This window comes from Onychomys torridus, chromosome 1 (genome assembly GCF_903995425.1).
Source record: "Onychomys torridus chromosome 1, mOncTor1.1, whole genome shotgun sequence".
NCBI lineage: Eukaryota > Metazoa > Chordata > Mammalia > Rodentia > Cricetidae > Onychomys > Onychomys torridus.
In genome coordinates, this window is record NC_050443.1 from 61662357 (window position 1) to 61682279 (window position 19923).

The 19923-nt window shown below is 48.5% G+C and overlaps 1 protein-coding gene across 3 annotated transcripts in view; it reads right to left on the bottom strand.

Annotated features, from left to right (window-relative positions):
* Fsd2 (fibronectin type III and SPRY domain containing 2) overlaps positions 1–19923 on the bottom strand; it is a 29085-nt gene that overhangs the window by 4513 nt on the left and 4649 nt on the right. For 2 of the 3 annotated variants that reach the window (XM_036205728.1, XM_036205719.1), the window contains 8 exons: positions 18500–18730; positions 17394–17416; positions 15394–15515; positions 13761–13916; positions 9602–9736; positions 8556–8706; positions 4536–4669; positions 2684–2816 (listed from right to left, as the gene is read on the bottom strand). In XM_036205728.1, coding sequence (XP_036061621.1) covers positions 2684–2816; positions 4536–4669; positions 8556–8706; positions 9602–9736; positions 13761–13916; positions 15394–15515; positions 17394–17416; positions 18500–18730 — 1085 coding nt within the window. The remainder of the gene's footprint in view (positions 1–2683; positions 2817–4535; positions 4670–8555; positions 8707–9601; positions 9737–13760; positions 13917–15393; positions 15516–17393; positions 17417–18499; positions 18731–19923) is intronic. The other variant, XM_036205739.1, reaches the window with a different exon arrangement.

The following is a 19923-nucleotide window of genomic DNA, read 5'->3' on the forward strand; positions in this document are numbered from 1 at the left end:
AGGACATCCAGGGCTACCCAGAGAAACCCTGTCTTAGAAACACACACACACACACACACACACACACACACACACACACACACACAATCACACAAAGCTGGTATGGTGGCAGATTCTTGGGCCAGCTTGTCTAGCCTTCTAGCTGAGCCCCAGCCCAGTAAGAGACCATGTCTCAAAAACAAGGTGGATGGCTCCCGAGAACACCTGAGGTGGGTATAAGATTAGAATAAGCCCTTTCTTCCTTTGGTCCTGGTGACAGCCTTTGGTCATGGGGACAGCAATAGAAAGCATACAGGACAGGCTCCAGTGATGCCTTGTCTTGTAGGCATGTCTGACTCGTACCTGCTTGAAGAGTCCCAGCAGACAGCATAGACAGTATCTTCCTCTCCATCCTTACACACAGCACAGCCATTCACAGGGCAATGGATACATTGCAATTGAGAATTAAAATAGGGTTTCTCTAACTCAGCTAGATTCCTAAAGAACCAAGACAACGGGTCTTCAACGCTGCCATATCTCAAGAAGAAGTGCTAGTTGGCCAAGGCAGAATCTCTAAAGAGGGATGGTCAAAAAGCATCTTCTGGGATTTAGCTCAGTGGTAGAGTGATTACCTAGCAAGCACAAGGCCCTGGGTTCGATCCTCAGCTCAAAAAAAAAAAAAAAAAAAGCATCTTCCAGAGCCAGGTATATTGGCACACCACCTGTCCTCCCAGTGCGTGGGAAGTAGGAGCAAATAAAGCATTCGAGGCATTCCACAGCCACCGGAGACTCTTTCTCAAAATAAGTTGAAAACCCACTTAAGTGAGACTCAATTGGGAGCACCTGCACCTCCCTGCGTATGGACAACTCTTCTTAAACTGTCTCCATCTGCCCCTCCCCCCATGCTTGCTCTACAGGAAAGGCTTCTCTTAGTAAACCCCACCTTTACTTAATACTGCCGCATCCTGAAACTGTCTGTGGTCTGGGCTTCTCCTTGGACTGGTACAGCTGGCAGCCAGGAGCTGCGTCTCTAGCTGCTGCTGACAGCCGACGGGCCCCTGTCTTCCTCAGCGGGTCCTCTGAGCTCTAACTTTTGACGACCTGGAAGGTCGTTTACTGTTTACTGTTTAAAGCCTAGCTATTAATTCAGCCTTGAGAGTTCATCTGCCTGTCTCCTTCTGTTGCTTTTTATTTTTCTCCCTATTGTTTAGCAGGCCCTATTTTAAGCCTTTTAGATCTCCTTGGAGAAAGAAGAACGGCATAGGTAAATAGTTCAGCACAATGTGCCAAGCTCTGGAAGGAACGAGTAAGCTGGACAGACTGACAGCCCTCAGGTAGCATTTGCCCTCACTCAGGTCTTGTGTGAGGGCAAAGATAGTTTTCTGCACCCACTTTAGGACTGGCCCATTCCACCAAGTCGGTCTAAAGCACCTGTGTGAGGATGATGGGGCAGGTAATCAGAGGCGAGGACCAGGGCTTCTCTCCTGTCTCCTAGGTGGCAGAATAGTAAACATCTTTGTCTGCAGTTCTTCAGGCTAAGCCAGAAACTAAGGATCCAAGATGCTTCCCCAACAGCCACACACATGCACTCATTTCATCCTTAGAACCCCTGACATCATGTATGACTTGCATCATGGTTTTAACTCCTCTTGGCTTTCCTAGAGGTTCAGAGGAAATACTCTAAAAAGGAGATCTGGTCGACCTTGATTTGGGAGAGAAAAGGGACACCTGTCATCTGCCTTTTAAATATTCACAAAACTAGCTGGGTGGTGGTGGCGCACACCTGTAATCCCAGCACTCGGGGAGGAAGAGGCAGGAGGATCTCTGTGAGTTCGAGGCCAGCCTGGTCTACAGAGCTAGTCCAGGATAGGCTCCAAAGCTACAGAGAAACCCTGTCTGGAAAAAAGAAAAAATATTCACAAAACTAGCCAGGCAGTGGTGGCACACACCTTTAATCCCAGCACTTGGGAGGTAGAGGCAGGTGGATCTCAGTGAGTTCAAGGCCAGCCTGGGCTACAAAATGAATTCCAGGACAGCCAGGGCTGTTACACAGAGAAACCCTGTCTCAAAAAAACCAAGGAAAAAATTCATAAAACTCATTAAGCCAATCTAATATATTTTGAAAAAACAAAAGAAAACTCATTAAGAAGCTGCAGAGGAGCCCACTGTGCTGCGGAGTTCCCTTCAGCTCTGCCCTGTGTGAACTGCTTTGCCAAGTGAACTGCCAGGGTGTGAAGACAAGACCTAAGGCAGTGCTTCTCAACCTTCCTAATGCTGCGACCCTTTAAGACAGGTCCTCACGTGGTGACCCCAACCATACAATTATTTTCGTTGCTACTTCATAACTGTAATTTTGCTGCTGTTCTGAATCTTAATGTTCTGATATTCAGGATAGTCTTAGGTGACCCCTGTGAAAGGGTTGTTAGACTCCCCCAAGGGAGTTGAGAACCATTGATCTAAAGGGAACACTTCACAGCAAAGGGAAGTGCTCAGAGCCTGGTTTCTGCCCCTGTGCTGTGTGACCTGATATCCTGGCCATATCCCATAGTCCCCACAGCCTGGGACCTCCCTCTGCAGAGGCCACCACAGTCTTTCCTTTTTCTGGGTACCTCCCCAACAGCTGCATCTTTTTGTCACAACCCACCTTCCCCTAAATAACAAAGGTAAGTTCCCCGAGTGCTCCATCGGGTGGCCAGTCGGATACCTGGTAAACTGAGTCTTGCTGGGTGGCAGCTCCCTTCTGAGAGTTTTCTTCTCACTTCGAACCACTGTGAACCCATCTTCAGAAATGGTCAGCCAGGGGTGGCAGGTGTCCTTGTTCAGCTGGAAGTAGCTTCCTGCGGAGGGAGGGAACATCTAGAAGGCCCCAGCCAGCCATGGCAGGACTTTCCCAGCATGGCCCAGTGGCGTTACCCAAGCACACAGTCCAGAGGGATGCACAAAAGCCCGCCCCTGGCAGTCATGAGCAACCTGTGGATAGGAATGGCCACTACTGGAGGGCGGGACTTGAACACCCAGCGCCATGCAGCAGTTTGCACATCTTCTCCCCCTTAGTCCTGAGGGCTCTACCTAGACACCGGTGTTACTGTCTTCATTGCGTAGATGAGGAAACTAAGACACAGATGGTTAAGAAATAGGCTGGCAAGTGACAGCACTCAGATTGGACTCTCTCGCCTCTCTGATTCTAGACAGGTTTTCACTTAGCAGGCTGTTTGTACCCGAGTAAGAATTTCTAACCTTGCCAAAGAAAACAAAATTGAGGCAACTTGTTTTTTGTTGTTATTTTTTAGACAGGGTCTCATACTGCAGCCCAGGCTCATCTGAAAGCGTTCTGTTGCACCGACTGGCTTTGAACTTGTAGCAATCCTCCTGCCTCAGCCTTTTGTATGCAGGGTGTGAGCCAAGGTTCAATCCTTTGCTGTTTAAAAGAGAACATAAAGCTGGCTGTCCCTTCACCCTCCGTGTCGTTGTTTGTCTGTTTAGAACCAGCATCGGTTATTTCAAAACACCCAACTTGCTTTCCCATCTCTGTGGCGAGAATATGAATGTGGGTTCTCCTGCCAACGGGAAGTGGGTTCTCCTGGCAGCCCTCTCCTGCCAGTGGGGACAAAGAGGCACAGTGTGTCTCAGTGAAAGATCTCAGCCAAGGGAAATTTGTCCCTAAACACTGGCTAGGCTCTCTGCTTCTGCTGCTCACCTGGAGGCCACCCACTCAGCTGGTTTGAAGTGGATTGCTCTGTGAAGCTTCTGGAAGCCTGGCAAAGCTCAAGTTGCAGAGCTGTAGTACTGCCCCAGGGAGGGAGTGATGGGGGTGTGGATGTTTCTAATGAGGCCTCTGCTCACTCAGGACTTGGACATGGGACATGCCACTTCTCTGACATGATGAAGGCAGATGAGAAGGGATGTCAGCAACTAGTATGGTCAGACAGAACATGGAGGCAGGGAGGAGGCTCAATGATGGAGACTCAGTTGGCTTCTAACTGTGTGTGTGTGTGTGTGTGTGTGTGTGTGTGTGTGTGTGTGTGTGTGTCTGACAGCAGGAGCTGGGAGGTGGCCACGACTACTTGGAGTTCTTGAGGAAAAGCCCTCTTGCAAACCAGGGGTGCCTCACACCTATAATGCCTAGCCCTGGAGAGGCTGATGCAGGAGGATTACCTTGAGTTCCAGGTCGGCTTGACTACATATTGCATTCCAGACCAGCCTGAGCTACAGAGTAAGACCCTATCTCAAAACAAAACCAACCAAACAACCAAACAAAAAACAAAAAAAGTGAGATAAGTATATAGGCCACCCAGACCCAGTGGGTCTGCCTCTGGTACCTGAGAGGCAAGGAGATAAGCCTTGAGTTCTAGCACTTTCTCAGCCAACCCAAGTTCTCTGGGGTTTGAGCCTTCATCTATAAACAGAGAGCAAGGGCTTTGATGACCCGGGAGCCCCTTTGATGCCTGATCGTCCATCATGTGATAGTTATGTTTTCGGGTGCACTCTTAGAGGTACTGAGTCTGCAACAAAGTGGCTGATTTTGCATGCCAAGAGTGTGGAGCTGGGGCACAGACCTGTGGTGTGTACTGTGGCAGGCTCACTCCTGGCACTGGTGCCTCCGACATTGAGGGCACGGATGTAGACGGTGTAGCTGTGTCCAGGCTGCAGCTGTATCAGGGACTCACAGGTTGGGATGCCTACAACAGACCTGTGCACAGAAGCAGAACGAACATCGGCATGAGCCCAAGCAGCAGCCATTCCTCTCCCACCCACTGTGCTCTGACCCACAGCAGCACAGCCAGGAGTGTCAGCTCCCAGAGCAGGCCTCCCACAGTCCGCCGCTTGCTTGCTAGTCCGTGTCTGGCCATCTCCCTACCAAGCTCCTCAGCCAGGTTTCCCAAGCACCTAGCACTGTGCTCCAAGTGTCTGCTGAAGGGCTGTGGAGTATGCACCCTGTGTCTGTTTCTGGCTGTTAGGATCATGACCTCCCTGAGGGTGGGATGGAGTACAATCACTGTAGAACAGTCCTGGACCCATGGAAGCCTTTCAGTGTATGTGTGTGAACAGACAACCTTGTTGAAGACAGCTGTAATCCAATTCATTTCAGTTGGGCTGTTGTTGGAGCCCACTAGGTTTCCTGGTGGCTGTACCCAGCAGGACTGCATAAGAGGTTGACTGGACCACAGGCCTGGGCACCAGGGGACTGTAACTAGCAAGGGGGAGGTCTTCTGCTCCACCCCTTGGCATTGTTATAAACAGACCTTTGGAATGAAGTTCTGGGCCTATTTTGATAAGGATCCAGGCCCACCCGAGTCTATCCTGTGTTTCTCTCCCCTCTATTTCTAAGTCTCTATCCCTCATTCCTCAAGAGTCCCTGGGGTAAATAAGTGTGGGGGCTGGGCTCCTACAGACTGTATGAGAATACAAGCTCATAACAGTGCCATCTGGATTTCTGTGGCTGTCAAACTCATATAATTTTAGTGGACAAAAGAAGTCATTAGGATGGTGCTCATGCACAGACATGACACTTGAACCGGCCAAGGACATGATATCATGTTGGAGGCCGCAGCTCTGGGCCAGAGAGCTGCTTGTTCATTCAGTAGATATTAATAAAGCATCTTCCATTCCAAGTGCTATATATGCCCTGGGGGAAACTGAACATAATCCCTAGTCCTGGGGAACCTGCAGTCTGTATGGGAAGAGAGGCGTTTCTCAAGAGACCACCATGGTATTCATGACAAGAAGAAGGTCAAGAAGGAGCTGGAGAAGGAAGGGTTGTTAGTATGGGATGAGGGATGAAGGAAGGAAGAGCCACAGCCTGTGAAGAAGCTACCACTTTCCCTTCAGTGATGGGACATGCGATTCAGTTTGTTCTGGGAGAGTGAGCACCACCTCAGACCACCCAACCTGCTGCCCTGTCCTCTGAGGGCTCCATCATCATGGGTTGGTCCAAGGTCTCAAGTTATTATTAACAGCAAAGGAAACCTGAATCGCTGTGGTGGACCTCTCCCCGACTGACTATCTTTAGAAGTAGAAAGCCAAGGTCAGCTTTTGATGTGGTTATAGGCACATAGATCCTGGCAATACAGATAAGTAGGATACATGGGAGGTTCCACGGCTGTCAACCAGCCCGATTGAAGGAAAATGCCAAAGATCTGTGTGGGGTAACCAGGGGATTCCAAAAGTTTGAGCTGGAGAGTAATGTAAACAAATCACTTCTCATTTTATTATTAGAGCAAGAGAAGCACGGGCTGATGTTTACAGTTAGCTTAGGCAAATCCAAGCACAGCGAGGAAGTACACCGATGCTGTGTCTTATCATCTTTGGTCATGAGAGAAGAGCCAAGACTATTCCTCCCGGGCCTTTGCCTTTCCCACAAAGACAATGTGGACAAGCTTCATAGCCTTGCTTACAAGTGCATTTGCTTATCATAGTTTATACAAGTCTTTATAGAAGGGCCCCTGTGGGAAGGATATTCTGCATTCTGCCCCATTGATAGACTACAATAAGTTCACACTTTCTTACACAGGCTCCCATACAAGGCAAGCATTAGAATTTGCCTCCCTTTCTGAGTGATTATGGAGGGATGGGTAGACTGGAGGTGGGGGCTAAGGAAAGGAGGGGGAGGGAGTGGGAGGAGAGAAGGGGGGAGGCTGAGATTGGGATGTAAAATAAATAAATAAATTACTACTAATAATAAAATAATTTGCCTCCCTAGCAGCTGGCCTCAAAGACCATCTCCATTCTCTCGCTGCGTCTCAGTGCACCCCTGCACTCCACAGCAGAGCTCCTCTGGACTCCGTGCCAGGGGCTGGGCTGCCCAGCTGGATGAGTCCTTGATCTGCACGCTTTAGAACTGCCTGGCTATAAGCCAAGAGCAGCCACACTTCCTCTGTGGTGCCTCGCCATGGCCTCTTGGGACCCATAGACCATGGCGGCCACCATGTGGCCTCTGTCCTCATGGATTTGGGAAGGCCTCCCACTCTCCAGACAGCTTCAGTGTCCTTTGACATCGTACACTGAGTCTCATTTGTCATTCCTGTGCCCTCTTCCTTGTGTCCTAACTTCAGTCACCTTAACCCAGTTCCAGCAGGGTATCCAGCCCACTCCTGTCCCGGAGGTCATGTCCACAGTCCTTCTCCTCTCCCAAAAACATCTGGCTCGCTCCTGCCCTCTCAGTCCTCCCATCCTGGACTCAGTTTGAATGTCTATCAAAAAGCAGACCCTGCCTCCACTAAATTCTCTCCATCCTATTTCTTGCTCTCTCTCTCTCTCTCAACTGTGTATTTCACACATGGTTTATAGGTGTGCATGTACTTATTTTCCTTCCTGTACTATGAGCTCCGGGGGTAAGAAGTGTGTCTTTCTAGTTCTCTAAGTTCCTCAGTGCTGATACTTGGTACATGAATGAAAAGGAACTCTTCTTTTTTTTAAGGCAGGATCTCAAACCAATGCTGGGCTTGAATTTGCTATATAGATGAAGATGATCTTGAACTCTGGATCCTCCTGCCTCCACCTTCCAAGTGCTGGAATTCTAGATTGTAATACCATGCCTAGATAGTGTGTTTTTGTTTTGTGGGACTTTTTTTGTTTGGTTTAGTTTTTTGAGACAGGGTTTCTCTGTGTATCCCTGACTGCCCTGGAACTCACTCTATAGATCAGCCAGGCCTCAAACTCAGAGATTCACCTGCCTCTGCCTCCCGAGTGCTGGGATTAACAGCAAGTGATTATTTTGTCTTTATTGTTCTTTCTTGAGACAAGGCCTCACTCTTTGGCCCAGGCCATTTCTTGGCAATGCTTCTGCCTTAGTCTCTCAAGTTCTTAGTTTACAGGCGTATACCACTATAGTTGGCCTATAAGATAAATCTTGATTATACTCTGTGTGTATCTGTGCGTGTGCACAGGTGTGCTTGAGTGTGTAGATGTGTGCAGTCTGTGCACACATAGGTGTATGTGCCCATGTGTACACATATAGGGCAGAGGAGGACATTGATGGTTCTCTGCCATTTTCTGCCTCATTCCTTTGAGACAGGGTCTCTCATTGATCTTGGAGCTAGGCTAGCAGCCAGTAAGCCTCAGTGGTCCTCCTGTCTCCACCCAGCACAGCACTGGGGTTACAGGTGAGTAGCCACACCCAGCTTTTTACATGGGTGCTGGGGATCCTAACTCAGACATTCAACACTTGCACGGCAGGATGCTTACCCACTGTGCCCTTAATTCCCCACCCAGCAGGCGGTGGTGGCACATGCCTTTAATTCCAGCACTTGGGAGTCAGAGGCAGGGGGGATCTCTGAGTTCAAGGCCTGGTTGGTTTATAAGAGTGAGTTCCAGGGTGGTCAGAGATACCCAGAGAAAGCCTGGAAAGTCTCAAAACAAAACAAAACAAAAATTACCCTCCCGTCCCTTAATTGGATTTTTTTAAGAAAGGCTAACACAGGGTTTTGCCACTTGTATTCAGCATTCCTCGTCATTAGCATTCTAGCTACTTCTTGGGAACCTTAAGTATCCTAATTAAGATGCTATGTGTCACAGATCCTGACCTTGTCCCCACACTGCATATGCTTTAGCAACCCGTGAAGGCCCTCCAGACTCACTCAGTTACCCCCGAGGCTTCCAGTGTTTCTGCCTGGACCAGCTCCACTGTGTAGGAGTCCACAGGATTCAGGTTCCCAGACTCCCAGCAAATGAACGCAGCGTCTTCACAGCTTCTGATTGCCTCGCTTTTTATAGTGGGGGGAGAGGGTGCTAAGTGCAGGGGAAAGGAGACAGGAGCAACCATTAGGTTCAGTCCCGGCCATTTTGTTTAGAGCCATGGACAAACACCACAGCAATGTAAGCACCTGGGACCCTTTCCGACATTCCCGGGGCTGAGGATGCTCACTAAACCTGTGGTGGATTGAGTAATAACTGCCCCACATAGTCTAGGGCATTTGAATGTTTGGTCCCCGGTTGTAACCCTGTTTTAGGAGGTGTAGTCTTGGAGTAAGTGGGTCGCTGTAGGTGGGCTTTGAGAGTGTAAAGACTCACACCATCTCAAGTTCGCTCTGCTAGCACTTGCAGTTCAAGATATGAGCCCTCGGTTTCCCGCTGCGGCCACCATCCCCGCTGCGGCCACCATCCCCGCTGCGGCCACCATCCCCGCTGCGGCCACCATCCCCGCTGCGGCCACCATTCCCGCTGCCATGGCTCTTATCCCTCCAGAACTGTTGCCTGGGACATGGTTTTTGTTTTTGTTTTTTATTTATTATGCATACAGAAGAGGGCGCCAGATCTCATTACAAGTGATTGTGAGCCACCATGTAGGTGCTGGGAATTGAACTCAGAACCTCTGGAAGAGCAGTCGGTGCTCTTTAACCTCTGAGACATCTCTCCAGCCCCAGGACATGGTGTTTTAATAGAACTAACTTAACACAAGTCCCAAGTGTCGGTAAAACTGTGGGTAGCAGGCCAACCTTGAAAAAAAAAGTCCTTACACCGCCAGGCATGTAGATCTTATGCCTTAAATGAAATACAGGAAGAAAAGAAAAGAAACCTCACTCACGCAGCACTTTCTGTCTTTTCAAATGAAACTGAAAACCCAGTCACATCTAGAAATCTTCAATTCCTGGCTTGCCTAGAACGAGAGTGAACAGCTCGTTACCTGTCACGTACACCGCGTGCTCACTGGAGGGGCTGGGGCCGGTCCTGTTCTGAGCTATCACCCAAAATTCGTATTGGGTATTTGGCTCAAGATTTCTCACTGAGCAATATGTTTCTTTGACCGTCATGGTGAATTCTGGAAGAAAAAGGAAAAAGTCAGAACTCAGATCTTAAAAGGCCACGTGGCTTTACTGTGTCCCATAGTAAAAGAGTGGCTGTGGATTCCTCCCTCCCCTGCAGGCATGACCTGTGTATGCCAAGAGGCTCTGGCTTCCTAGCCAGAAGTGGGGCTTAAGCTGGTGACAGCAGACAGGACTATGCTAGAGGAGAGGCTTGGGACAGGGGAGGCTTGCCCCACCTACAGCTTGAACGCTTTTGCTACCTAGGAATGAGTCTGAGCAACCCTCTGGAGAGTTCAAGACCATGGTGAGAAAGTCCCCCACCCCACCCCTGCACCAGCTGCCCCAGCTCAGGCCAGAGGGGAAGACATTAGTTACTTTTACTTGGTAAGAAGCAACTTAGGAAGGAGGGTCCTGCCATCAGGGCAGGAAAGGCAAGGCGGCAGCTGCTCACATTGTATCCGTGCTCAGGAAACAGAGAGCTGAGCGCTGATGCTCAGTGTGCTTTCTCTGTCTCAATCAGTCTGAGACATCAGGTGGGTCTTGCCTGCTCTATTAAACCTTTCTGGGAACACTTCCACAGACACACCCAGAGATGTGTTTCCATGGTGATTTTTTAAGTCCCTCAAGTTGGCAATGGAGATAAACTATCATAATGAGTAAGGCCACCTTGGACCATCTGATCATACTCAGGGGTCTCGGTCCTGAATTGTCTTAACCAACCCATAAAATTATAAAACAATAGGGTTGCGGATTTAGCTCAGTGGTAGAGCACTTGCCTGGCAAGCACAAGGCCCTGGGTTCGATCCTCAGCTCAAAAACAAAAACAAAAACAAAACAATAAATGTGTGTTATTTTAAGCCACTAAATTTGGAGGCAGAAGTATTGTTACAGAGCAAAAACTAACTGGCACAAGGCTAATACATGGTGGTGCATATTTGTAATCCTAGTACCCAGGAGGCTGAGGCAGGAGAATAGCTTTGAGTTCGAGGCCACTCTGGGTTACTTAGACCTTCTCTCAGAAATCTAACCAATTAAAAGGTATGAAAAAACATTAAAGAAATCTGTTACTTGGTAAACTAATAATAATTTAAAAAGCAAACAAAACCAAGGACCCTGCATGCATGGATAAATCTGCTCTCAGAAGCCAGGGGTTATTAATGAAATCACAGTTTTAGGAATAGGCTATTGCATTGGCTAGGACAAAACAATGAAACCATGTGACATATGGAAGAAAGAGTTTATTGGGGCGTATGGCTTCAGAGGGGCGAGAGCTGTTGGTGGTAGGGAGGCCCAGAAGGAGGCAGGTGTGAGGGCTGAGCAGGAAGCCGAGTGCTCACATCCTCAACCACGGGCTCAAAGGAGAGAGGAGTAGGGAAGCAGGGTGAGGCTATGAACTCTGAAAACCCGCTTGCAGTGATGTACTTCCCTAGCAAGGTGACAGCCTAAACCTCCCCAGACAGCACCCGCAGCTGAGACCAAGTGTTCAAATACCTGGCCGGTGGGGGACATTGCTCATTTAAACCACCACAGCTACTTTCCTGGGAGTCGCTTGTCAGAGGTCTCTGAGACCCCACTAAACAATACAGGCAGTTGCCACTGCTGCTGGTTGCCCATCAAAATGAGATGGTCACATCCTGCTGCTGAGAACAACACATGACCTGCTCCCAGATCTTAGACAGATCAAGTTGCAACTAGGATGGAAATTTCCTTCCTGCTGGCTAGCCCGCACAGTGCCAGTAGGTACTATGTAGGCTACTGTGGGAAAATGGCATCAATGATCTTTCCCAGCACTGGACCATTCATGCTACAACATGGACCTGCTGGTGGCAAATATACTCACTCGTGTCATAGTGGCCTGATAGTTGTGGACGTAACCAACCACTTTCTAATTTGTTAGGAGGTCTGCTCCGCAGGAGTGGTTTCATGCCTGGCACTGTAAACCTGGTTAGAAGTCCATGACTAGGGAGATCATAGGCCCTAGTGGGGAACTTACTGTTGTTTTGATAAATGGTTATGTTGTCAAACTGCACTCGGAACATTTATGTTTGCACCCAAAGATTTGTGTTGCTCTCAGCCTTGGTCAGGAAAGTTTCTTTTGGCAGTGCATAGTGGTTAACGCAGAGACTTGAAGCTGGTCAAAGTGTCAACTACAAATGACTGAGTGGTTAGCTGTGGATGGGTGGTCTCTATCAATGTCCCACCATCCAAGGCTTAGAGAAGTTCAAAGAAGAGGGCAAAAAATTAGGGGGGCAAATGAGGAGGAAAACTGTGAAATGCTGACTTCTAGACATGATGTGGTTATTGCCCATACCAACTGACAGCAGCTGTGTTACCCCCACGACATCAAGCCATTCAAGTTTCCAGCTTGGGCTGGAGAGGGCCCTGGAGCCCCCACCTGAGTGCAGGAACTACTGGCAGCTGATGACATCTGAATGAGGGAGAGCCTCTCTGCTTTGCCGATGTGGCCACTGGTAGGTTGCTCATGCTCCAGTGGATGTGCATATGGGCAGCACTAATTGGCTTTGTGGTTATTAGTTACAAAAGCCAAAAATAAAAAGAGGACATGAAGTTACAGTTACATATACATTGTATAAATGTATAAAACTATCAAATAATAAAAAATATTTTTAGCTGGGCAGCAGTGGCACACGTCTTTAATCCCAGCACCGGGAGGCAGAGCCAGGCAGATCTCTGTGAGTTCAAGGCCAGCCTGGTCTACAGAGTGAGATCCAGTACAGGCACCAAAACTACATGGTGAGAAACCCTGTCTCAAAAAACAAAACAATTAAAAAAATTTTTTTTGATCTCCTCCTACTTGGCCCCCGGGCAGAAATGATGTCCTTACCTCCCTTAACTCAGAGCCTCTACCCACGTATCCTGGAACAGTGTGCAGTACTCTGGGCAGGAAGCCTGCAGACCTGGTTCTCACCCTGGTTCTACCACAACTCACTGTGACCCACTGACAGGTCATTTCTCTCTGAGCCTCCACCATCCTCATCTGTGAAATGGAGATCACCAAGCCCGGCAAGCTCACTCTGACCTGACTCATACTGGACAGACCTACCAGCAGGACCACATCCTCATTACTTCAGGTTTGTGGGACTTGGGGGGTTATTTTCCTGCAGTCTGATCTCCCCTTCTTGTTATGGTTTAAGAAGCGCCCCAACAGCTATGTGTTGAAGGCTGTCCCTAACCTAGTACTCCAGGAGGCGGTGAACCTTTTAGGAGGTGGGGCCTCATGGGAGGAGGTTAGGTCTTTGGGAACATAAGCTTGAGAGGGATATTGGTACCCCCAGCCCCTCCCTGTTTCTCTTGGCCCCCTGATGCTCTCAGACGAGCAGCTTTTCAGCCACATTCTATCTTTGTATTCTGTGTCATTAAAGACAGAAACCACGGGCTACTAATGTTTCCTCCTCAAAACTTGATTTATCTCTGATATTTGTTACAGTAACAGCAAGCTAACTATGAAGATTAATCTTCATTTTCAACTTGATGGGATTTCCAACCACCAAGGAGACAGACCTCTGGGTGTCTCTGAAGGCATTCCCAAAGAGGTTTAGCTGAGGAGGGATGACCCACCTTGGATGTGGGTGCCACCATCTTGTGGGCAGAGGTCCCAGATTGAATATAAAGGAGAAAGTGAGTAGAACATCGGTATTCATCACTCTCTGTTTCTTGACTGTGGTTCAATGTGACCAGCTGTCTCATGTACCTGCTACCACCCCCCATCCTCACCCCCACCCCTGGGTGCTGGACCATACTCTCAACCTGTGAGCCAAAACAAACCCTCGCCTCCCAAAGTTGTTTCTTGTTGGATATTTGTTCACAGCAACAAGAAAACTAACCAATGGCTAATACAGCTACGCTGCTCCCAGGAGAAGGACTGATGGATAATTGGTGGGAGGGTGGCCCCAGCCCTAGTACCACACAAGCATTCCCCTCGGGGTGAAGGTAGACCCAGAGCTGCCCAAAGGGAGCAAGGGGCTATTCCCTGAAGCCTTCTGGTCAGCAGCGGCTCTGTCAGGCTCTAGACCTTACCTGCTTGGTCTTTGCCAGGTGAGCTGTCCCGGACTGGCCTGTAGGATAGCTGATAGCTCTCCACCGTGTCGTCAGAGTATAAGCTCCAACACACGCGGACCGAAGACCCTGTGGCCGAGTTGGGGGCCTGTGGATTGATCACCGGAGCAGAGGGAGCTACAAACCAAGAGAGAGAAGACATCAATGAGGAAGCAGCTGTGCGGGTGTGGGGAGTAGCCACTTTTTATTTTATTGTATGGTTTTGCGTGTATGGGTGTTTTGTCTGCATACGCGTCTGTGCACCATGTGTGTGCCTCAGCTTTTAAAAAAAGGTAGGTGCCGGGCAGTGGTGGTGGCCTTTAATCCCAGCACTCGGGAGGCAGAGCCAGGTGGATCTCTGTGAGTTCAAGGCCAGCCTGGGCTACCAAGTGAGTTCTAGGAAAGGCGCAAAGCTACACAGAGAAATCCTGTCTCGGAAAACCAAAAAAAAAAAAAAGTTAGGTTGTGGGGAGGTTGGAAATGTAGCTCAGAGATGCAGCACTTGAGTAGCATGCTGGCTCAACCCCAGTGCTGCGAAGAGAGTGAGGGAGAGAAGAGAACTGTCAGAGGGTTAGCAGTCCTACGTCTAGGTAAACAGTCAAAAGAATGGAGTCGGGACCCTAGATACTTTGCACACTCATTTCATGGTGCTGTATTCACAATGGCCAAGATAAGAGAGCAACCTAGTGTCCATCAACAGATTAATGGAGGAGGAAATGAGGTGTGTTGACTCAATGGAATACTACTGAGCCTTAGAAGAGAAAAGAACCTGAGCTGGGGTGATGGCTCAGGCAGTGAAGTGTTTGCCAAATAAGCCTGAGGACCCGAGTTCAGAGCCCCAGCATCCACATAAGAAGCCAGGCGCAGCTATGTCCACCTTGGAGATAGGATTCCTTCGGCATCCTGGCCAGACAGCCTAAAAACCTGGGAGCTTCACGTTCAGTGAGAGACCCTGTTTCAAAAGATGAAATGCAAAGCAATAGAGGGAGAAGCTTGATGTCAATCTCTGGCCTCCACATACACATGAATGCATGTGAGTGTGTACTCCACCCCCAGTGCATGCGTGCACGCATGTGCACGCGCACACACACACAAACACACACAATGCACGCATACACGCACGCATACACATACACACTCACACACATGCACACACATATACATACACACTCACATACATGCACACGACTGGAAGGGAGGCCTGCTTGTTAAGATCCTTTAGCATCGGATCTACTTTCTTACCATTTGTGGAAGTGACAGGTACCATATTGTTAACCCCAAGTGCTGTGCTGCTCAGATCTTATTCACCATACAGAATAAGTCCTCCCACTCACTAGGCAGTTCCCATCTCTCCCTCCCAAGTCTTGGGCTGCACATCAGTCCTGGGCTGCACCCCAGTCCTGGACTGCCACCATTGCTGAGCCTATGAGTTTGACTTCTCCAGGCACCTCACCACATGCAGTGTTTATCTCTCTGTGATTGGTTTGTTCCACTTATTCTACTGTCCCTTTAGGTCCGTTCATGTTCTCTCTCTCTCTCTCTCTCTCTCTCTCTCTCTCTCTCTCTCTCTCTCACACACACACACACACACACACACACACACACACACACACACCTGGAATGGTGTTGATAGAGTCCATCAGCTGCTCCACATCAGAGAAATCCAAGGTCTGGTCTTCAAACTCAGGCTGTGCAGAGAGCTCCACGTCTGTTTTGGTTTTCAGGAATTTCCCCAGTCTGTGGGTATGAAAAGACACCGGCAGGGACTGGGAAGTGGGATCAGCAGTTAAGAGCACTGGTTGCTCTTCCAGAGGATCTAGGTTCAATTGTCAGCACCCATATGGCAGCTCACAACCCTTTGTAATCCCAGTTCCAAGGTATGTGACACCCTCTTCTGGCTTCTGTGGACACCAGGTACACACATGGTCCACAGACATTCATGCAGGCAAAACACCCATGCGTGTCTTAAAAAAACAACACAAATTCATACAAAGATGGAGGGCTTTCTTCTTAGGGTACATCTTTAGGTCACGAGGGGGAAATGGAGGGCCTCTTTGCCAAACTTGCATTTCTTCACATGCTTCTGGATTCTGCTATCTGATTTGATGATGGGCCAGGAGGTTACCTCACTAGAACATTGTGGCTTTGACAAATCACTGAGATAAGCTACTAAAAGGGAGGGAATCTCTACTTCGACCCATGGTTTCAGTCCACGGTCAGCTGGCTCCATTGCTCTTTAGGCCTTCGGTGGAAGCATGGGGGTGGGGGTGGGGGTTGGGGGCAAAATGGAGGAAAGCTGCTTACCTTGGGCATCCAGGAAGTGGAGAAAGGCAAGAAGAGGGACAAAATATACCTTTCAAACCTCTAGTAACTCACTTCCTTTAACTAGGCCCCAACTCCTCAACTCCACCACCTCCCAATTGTACCATAGAATTATGAACCCATTGAAGGACCCTCATTCATGAGATCATAGCTCTACTGATCCAACCATTTCCCCAGAACCCCACTTCTGAACATAGTTGCTTTGAGAACAAAGCCTTCAACCCATGAGCCTTTTAGGGAACATTTCCCATCCAAACCATCCATTACTATCTAATCCAGAGGTTCTCAACCTTCCTAATGCTGTGACCCTTTAGTACAGTTCCTCATGTTGTGGTGACCCCACAACCATAAAATAATTTTTGTTGCTACTTCGTAACTGTATTTTTGCTACTGTTATGAGTTGTGATGAAAATAATCTGTGTTTTCCAATGGTCTTATGTGACCCCTGTGAAAGGGTCGTTTGACCCTGATTGTGACCCACAGGTTGGGGTTGAGAAATGTTGGTCTAATCCCTCCCAGGGGCAAGAGGAAGGGTTAGGCCTAAGGATGGCTGGAAGTCCATCTATCTGCAGGATGTAGACCACATTTCCTCTGTTTCCACATCATCCCACATCCCAACATGTACTTGGGGGTTCTACTCTGGAGCCTCATGCTCCATACAGTCAGGAACCCTCACATTGCCGCACCAGAGGCTCCAGATGGTCCTGCATTAGCTCCCTGGAAGTCACGAGGCTTCTAAGTGGCAAACATGGAATTTGAAGTGCAGGTCCATTTTTGCCAAATAATGCGTGTATTTAGGCCCTTCAATTATTAAGTTCCCATGTTGCTTTACCAACACTGTCTTACTAAGGTCTCACAGAACTGCCCCAGTTTGTAAATAGGGAAGGAGGGACATTGGACTTGGATCTGACCAAGGTCACTGTGGAAGCAGGGGTCATGCTCTGCTGTGTCTGACTTTAAAATGTGTATACTTTCTGCCACAACATAACCAAGGACTGAAGAGAGCTGGGGACATGTTCCAGTCCTCAGTTTCTCCCAGTGAGACAAAGTTCTTGTGTGTGAGGGGGACCTGAGTGCAATCTTGCTGGGCGGGTCTCACCATACATGTTCCCTTCCAGCCCAGCGATTCTAAGATTCAACACCAAAGGGCCCTACCGACCCCACACTGCCATGCCGAAGTCGGGACTATTTTATTTATGGGGTCCCTGGAGCTGATAAGGGAAGCAGATGACCCAGGGGAGTCTAGAGGTGAAAGGAATGGAAACAGAAACCAGGTCAGGACAAAACTATTACCTGTCAGTCATAGCCACTGCATCCTGAAAAGGAAAGAAAATATCAAACCGATTTAGGAAATAATTTTTCTCAACAATACAATAGTATAAATGTTTTTAAGTTGGAAATTATGAAAGTGGGGACGATCATCCCAACAAAACCACCATGCTTGTGCGTTTCCCTCCACAGTCCTGCACCTCCTGGGTCACACAGGGTCCTGTGGACCACTGACTATGAAGACGGCAAGGGTCTGTTGCCTAGAAACACCATTGTTTACTTGTGGTTCGTCTGGTGTAAGACACAGTGGCTGTCTACAAATTGTCATCATCATCAGTAATGCATTGTTTTCTACATTCTGTATTCGAGATACAGTGGCACCAGGGGATCACTGGCTCAAAAGGGTGAGCATTGGTTCCTCTTACAGTTCTTGCCAGATTGCTCTCTACCTTCATTCATGGGTCTCTTACCATGACGGTGGTGAGAAGGAGGTATGATTGGGCTTTGAGAAATAACTATGAGCTTGGACAATGAGGGGGTCATACTTAGCCAAGGAGATTCTGAAGACTTCTTTGTGAATCCACATCTGCCCCATAGCCTCATGGGACCTTGCAAGATCTCTAAATGAGGTTGAAATTCCCATAACTCTGCTTTATGGGGTTTGGGCCAGATTTAATATGGTTTGAATATAATTAAGAAGTGGATATTTTTGGCATATGTATGAACTTACAATTGCCTTGTCACAGGGCTATTTAAGATACCTTATTAACCTGAACCAACTTTCTCCAAGAAACCCAAGAGAAGCCGCCAGAGGCAGCCAAGAAAGTCTCAGGACACTGTCTTTGCTCGCCTCCATGATCAAGGGACAGTCAATGATCAGGGGACAGAGGGGACAAGGCTTGGAGGTACCTGGGGAGTGGTGGAAGGGAAGGGTAGGGTGTCCCTGCCTGCTTGGTCATGAAGTGATATGGAGAGGTAGGGACAGCCTCCCACAATGAACATCAGATAGATGTTGGCCATCACAGTCAACTCAGACCTCTGAGAGGGGAGAGGGTAGGCTAGCCTACTTTGGACTGGACCTGGGATTTCATCTCATGGTTTTGTTCCTTTCCTTTCTGTTCATCACAGACCTTTAAGAACTCCACCTTCTCTTCATGACACATCTCCTCTATGGTTTCCATCAGCTCTCTACAGGTGTCAAGGTTTTCTCCACAGCTGACCAGTTGCCCATATAAAGCTTCCAGCTTCTCTTTCTTTTTCTCTCCCAGAGCTTGAATTTTTTCTTCGTACTTTTGAGCGAGGGTTTCCAAGATCTCAGTGTAATGTGACTCAAAGGTTTGTTCTTGTTTTCCAAAATTCTCCTGCAAGACAGTTGACCTTAACCATCATTTTAGTGTGTGTGGTATGTTGGCTAGAGCCACTGGGGACATGAAACTCTGTCTGCCCCCAGTTTTTCTCATCCCTTCACTCGATCCCATCTCTTAGCAGGATGCTGGAGTGGATGCTGGGGGAGTGAAAACAGAGAAGACTCCTTCTCAGTTCTCCAGGAATGAGCTTTAATTATTTAATTAATTAACACATATGAACATGAATGTGTACATACATGTTTGTGCATGTGGAAGCCAGAGGACAACCTCAAGTGTCATCCACAGAGTCTCTCACTGGCAGGGAGTGTGCCCACTAGGTTAGGTTGGCTGACCAGCAAGCCCCAGAGATCCTTCTCTCTCTGCCTCCCAGCACTGGAATGACAAGCATGTGTCACCACACCCAGATTTTCTATGTGGGTTTTCAGGGCCAAACTCAGGTCCTTGAACTCCACCAACTGTGATGTGTGCTCCCCGGCCTTGAACACCGTCATCAGAAAGTGCTGTTATCTTTCCTGGCAGTATGTTGCAATCCTCTCCCTGTTTCAGCGACCTCCTATTACCATAGCAACCAGCCTGGGAGCTCATCAATGGTTAATCAGCTTGCTGCCAGAAACTTGGACTTCAAGGCAGAAATGTTTGCCCTGGGCAATGTCCACCTGCCATTCCCTCCCAAGCTCTCACATCTCATGATATATGTCCCCACAACTGATACACGGCTTATGTAAACACTCGGTTCATGCCAGTGAGGAGAGATGGAAGCAGAGAAGGAAGGATTGTGGCAAACGGCACTGCCTGGTAAATGAGGAAATGCAGGAGGAAGAATGTAGACATTGAATCTGGTATGTGTGGTGTTTACGTATCTGTAGGTTTTCTTGACACAGCCTCTTATTAGGTGACCCTATATGGCTTGGTACCCACTATGCAGGCCAGGCTGGCCTGGAATTCATAGCAATGCTCTTGCCTTAACTTTCCAAGTGCTGGGATTGTAGGCATGCACCACCACACCCAGCTGATACCTATAGTATTTAAACCAGGAGCACAGAGGCTGGGAAATGTTGAGTAGAGCAGATAGATTTCTGGTATTCACTTCTCACACTGGAAGCATATGAGACTCAGTGGTTTTTGACTGTTGCCACCTTCATCCAATGACAAGGACATTTCCAAAGAAGAGGCTTCTAGAAGTCACG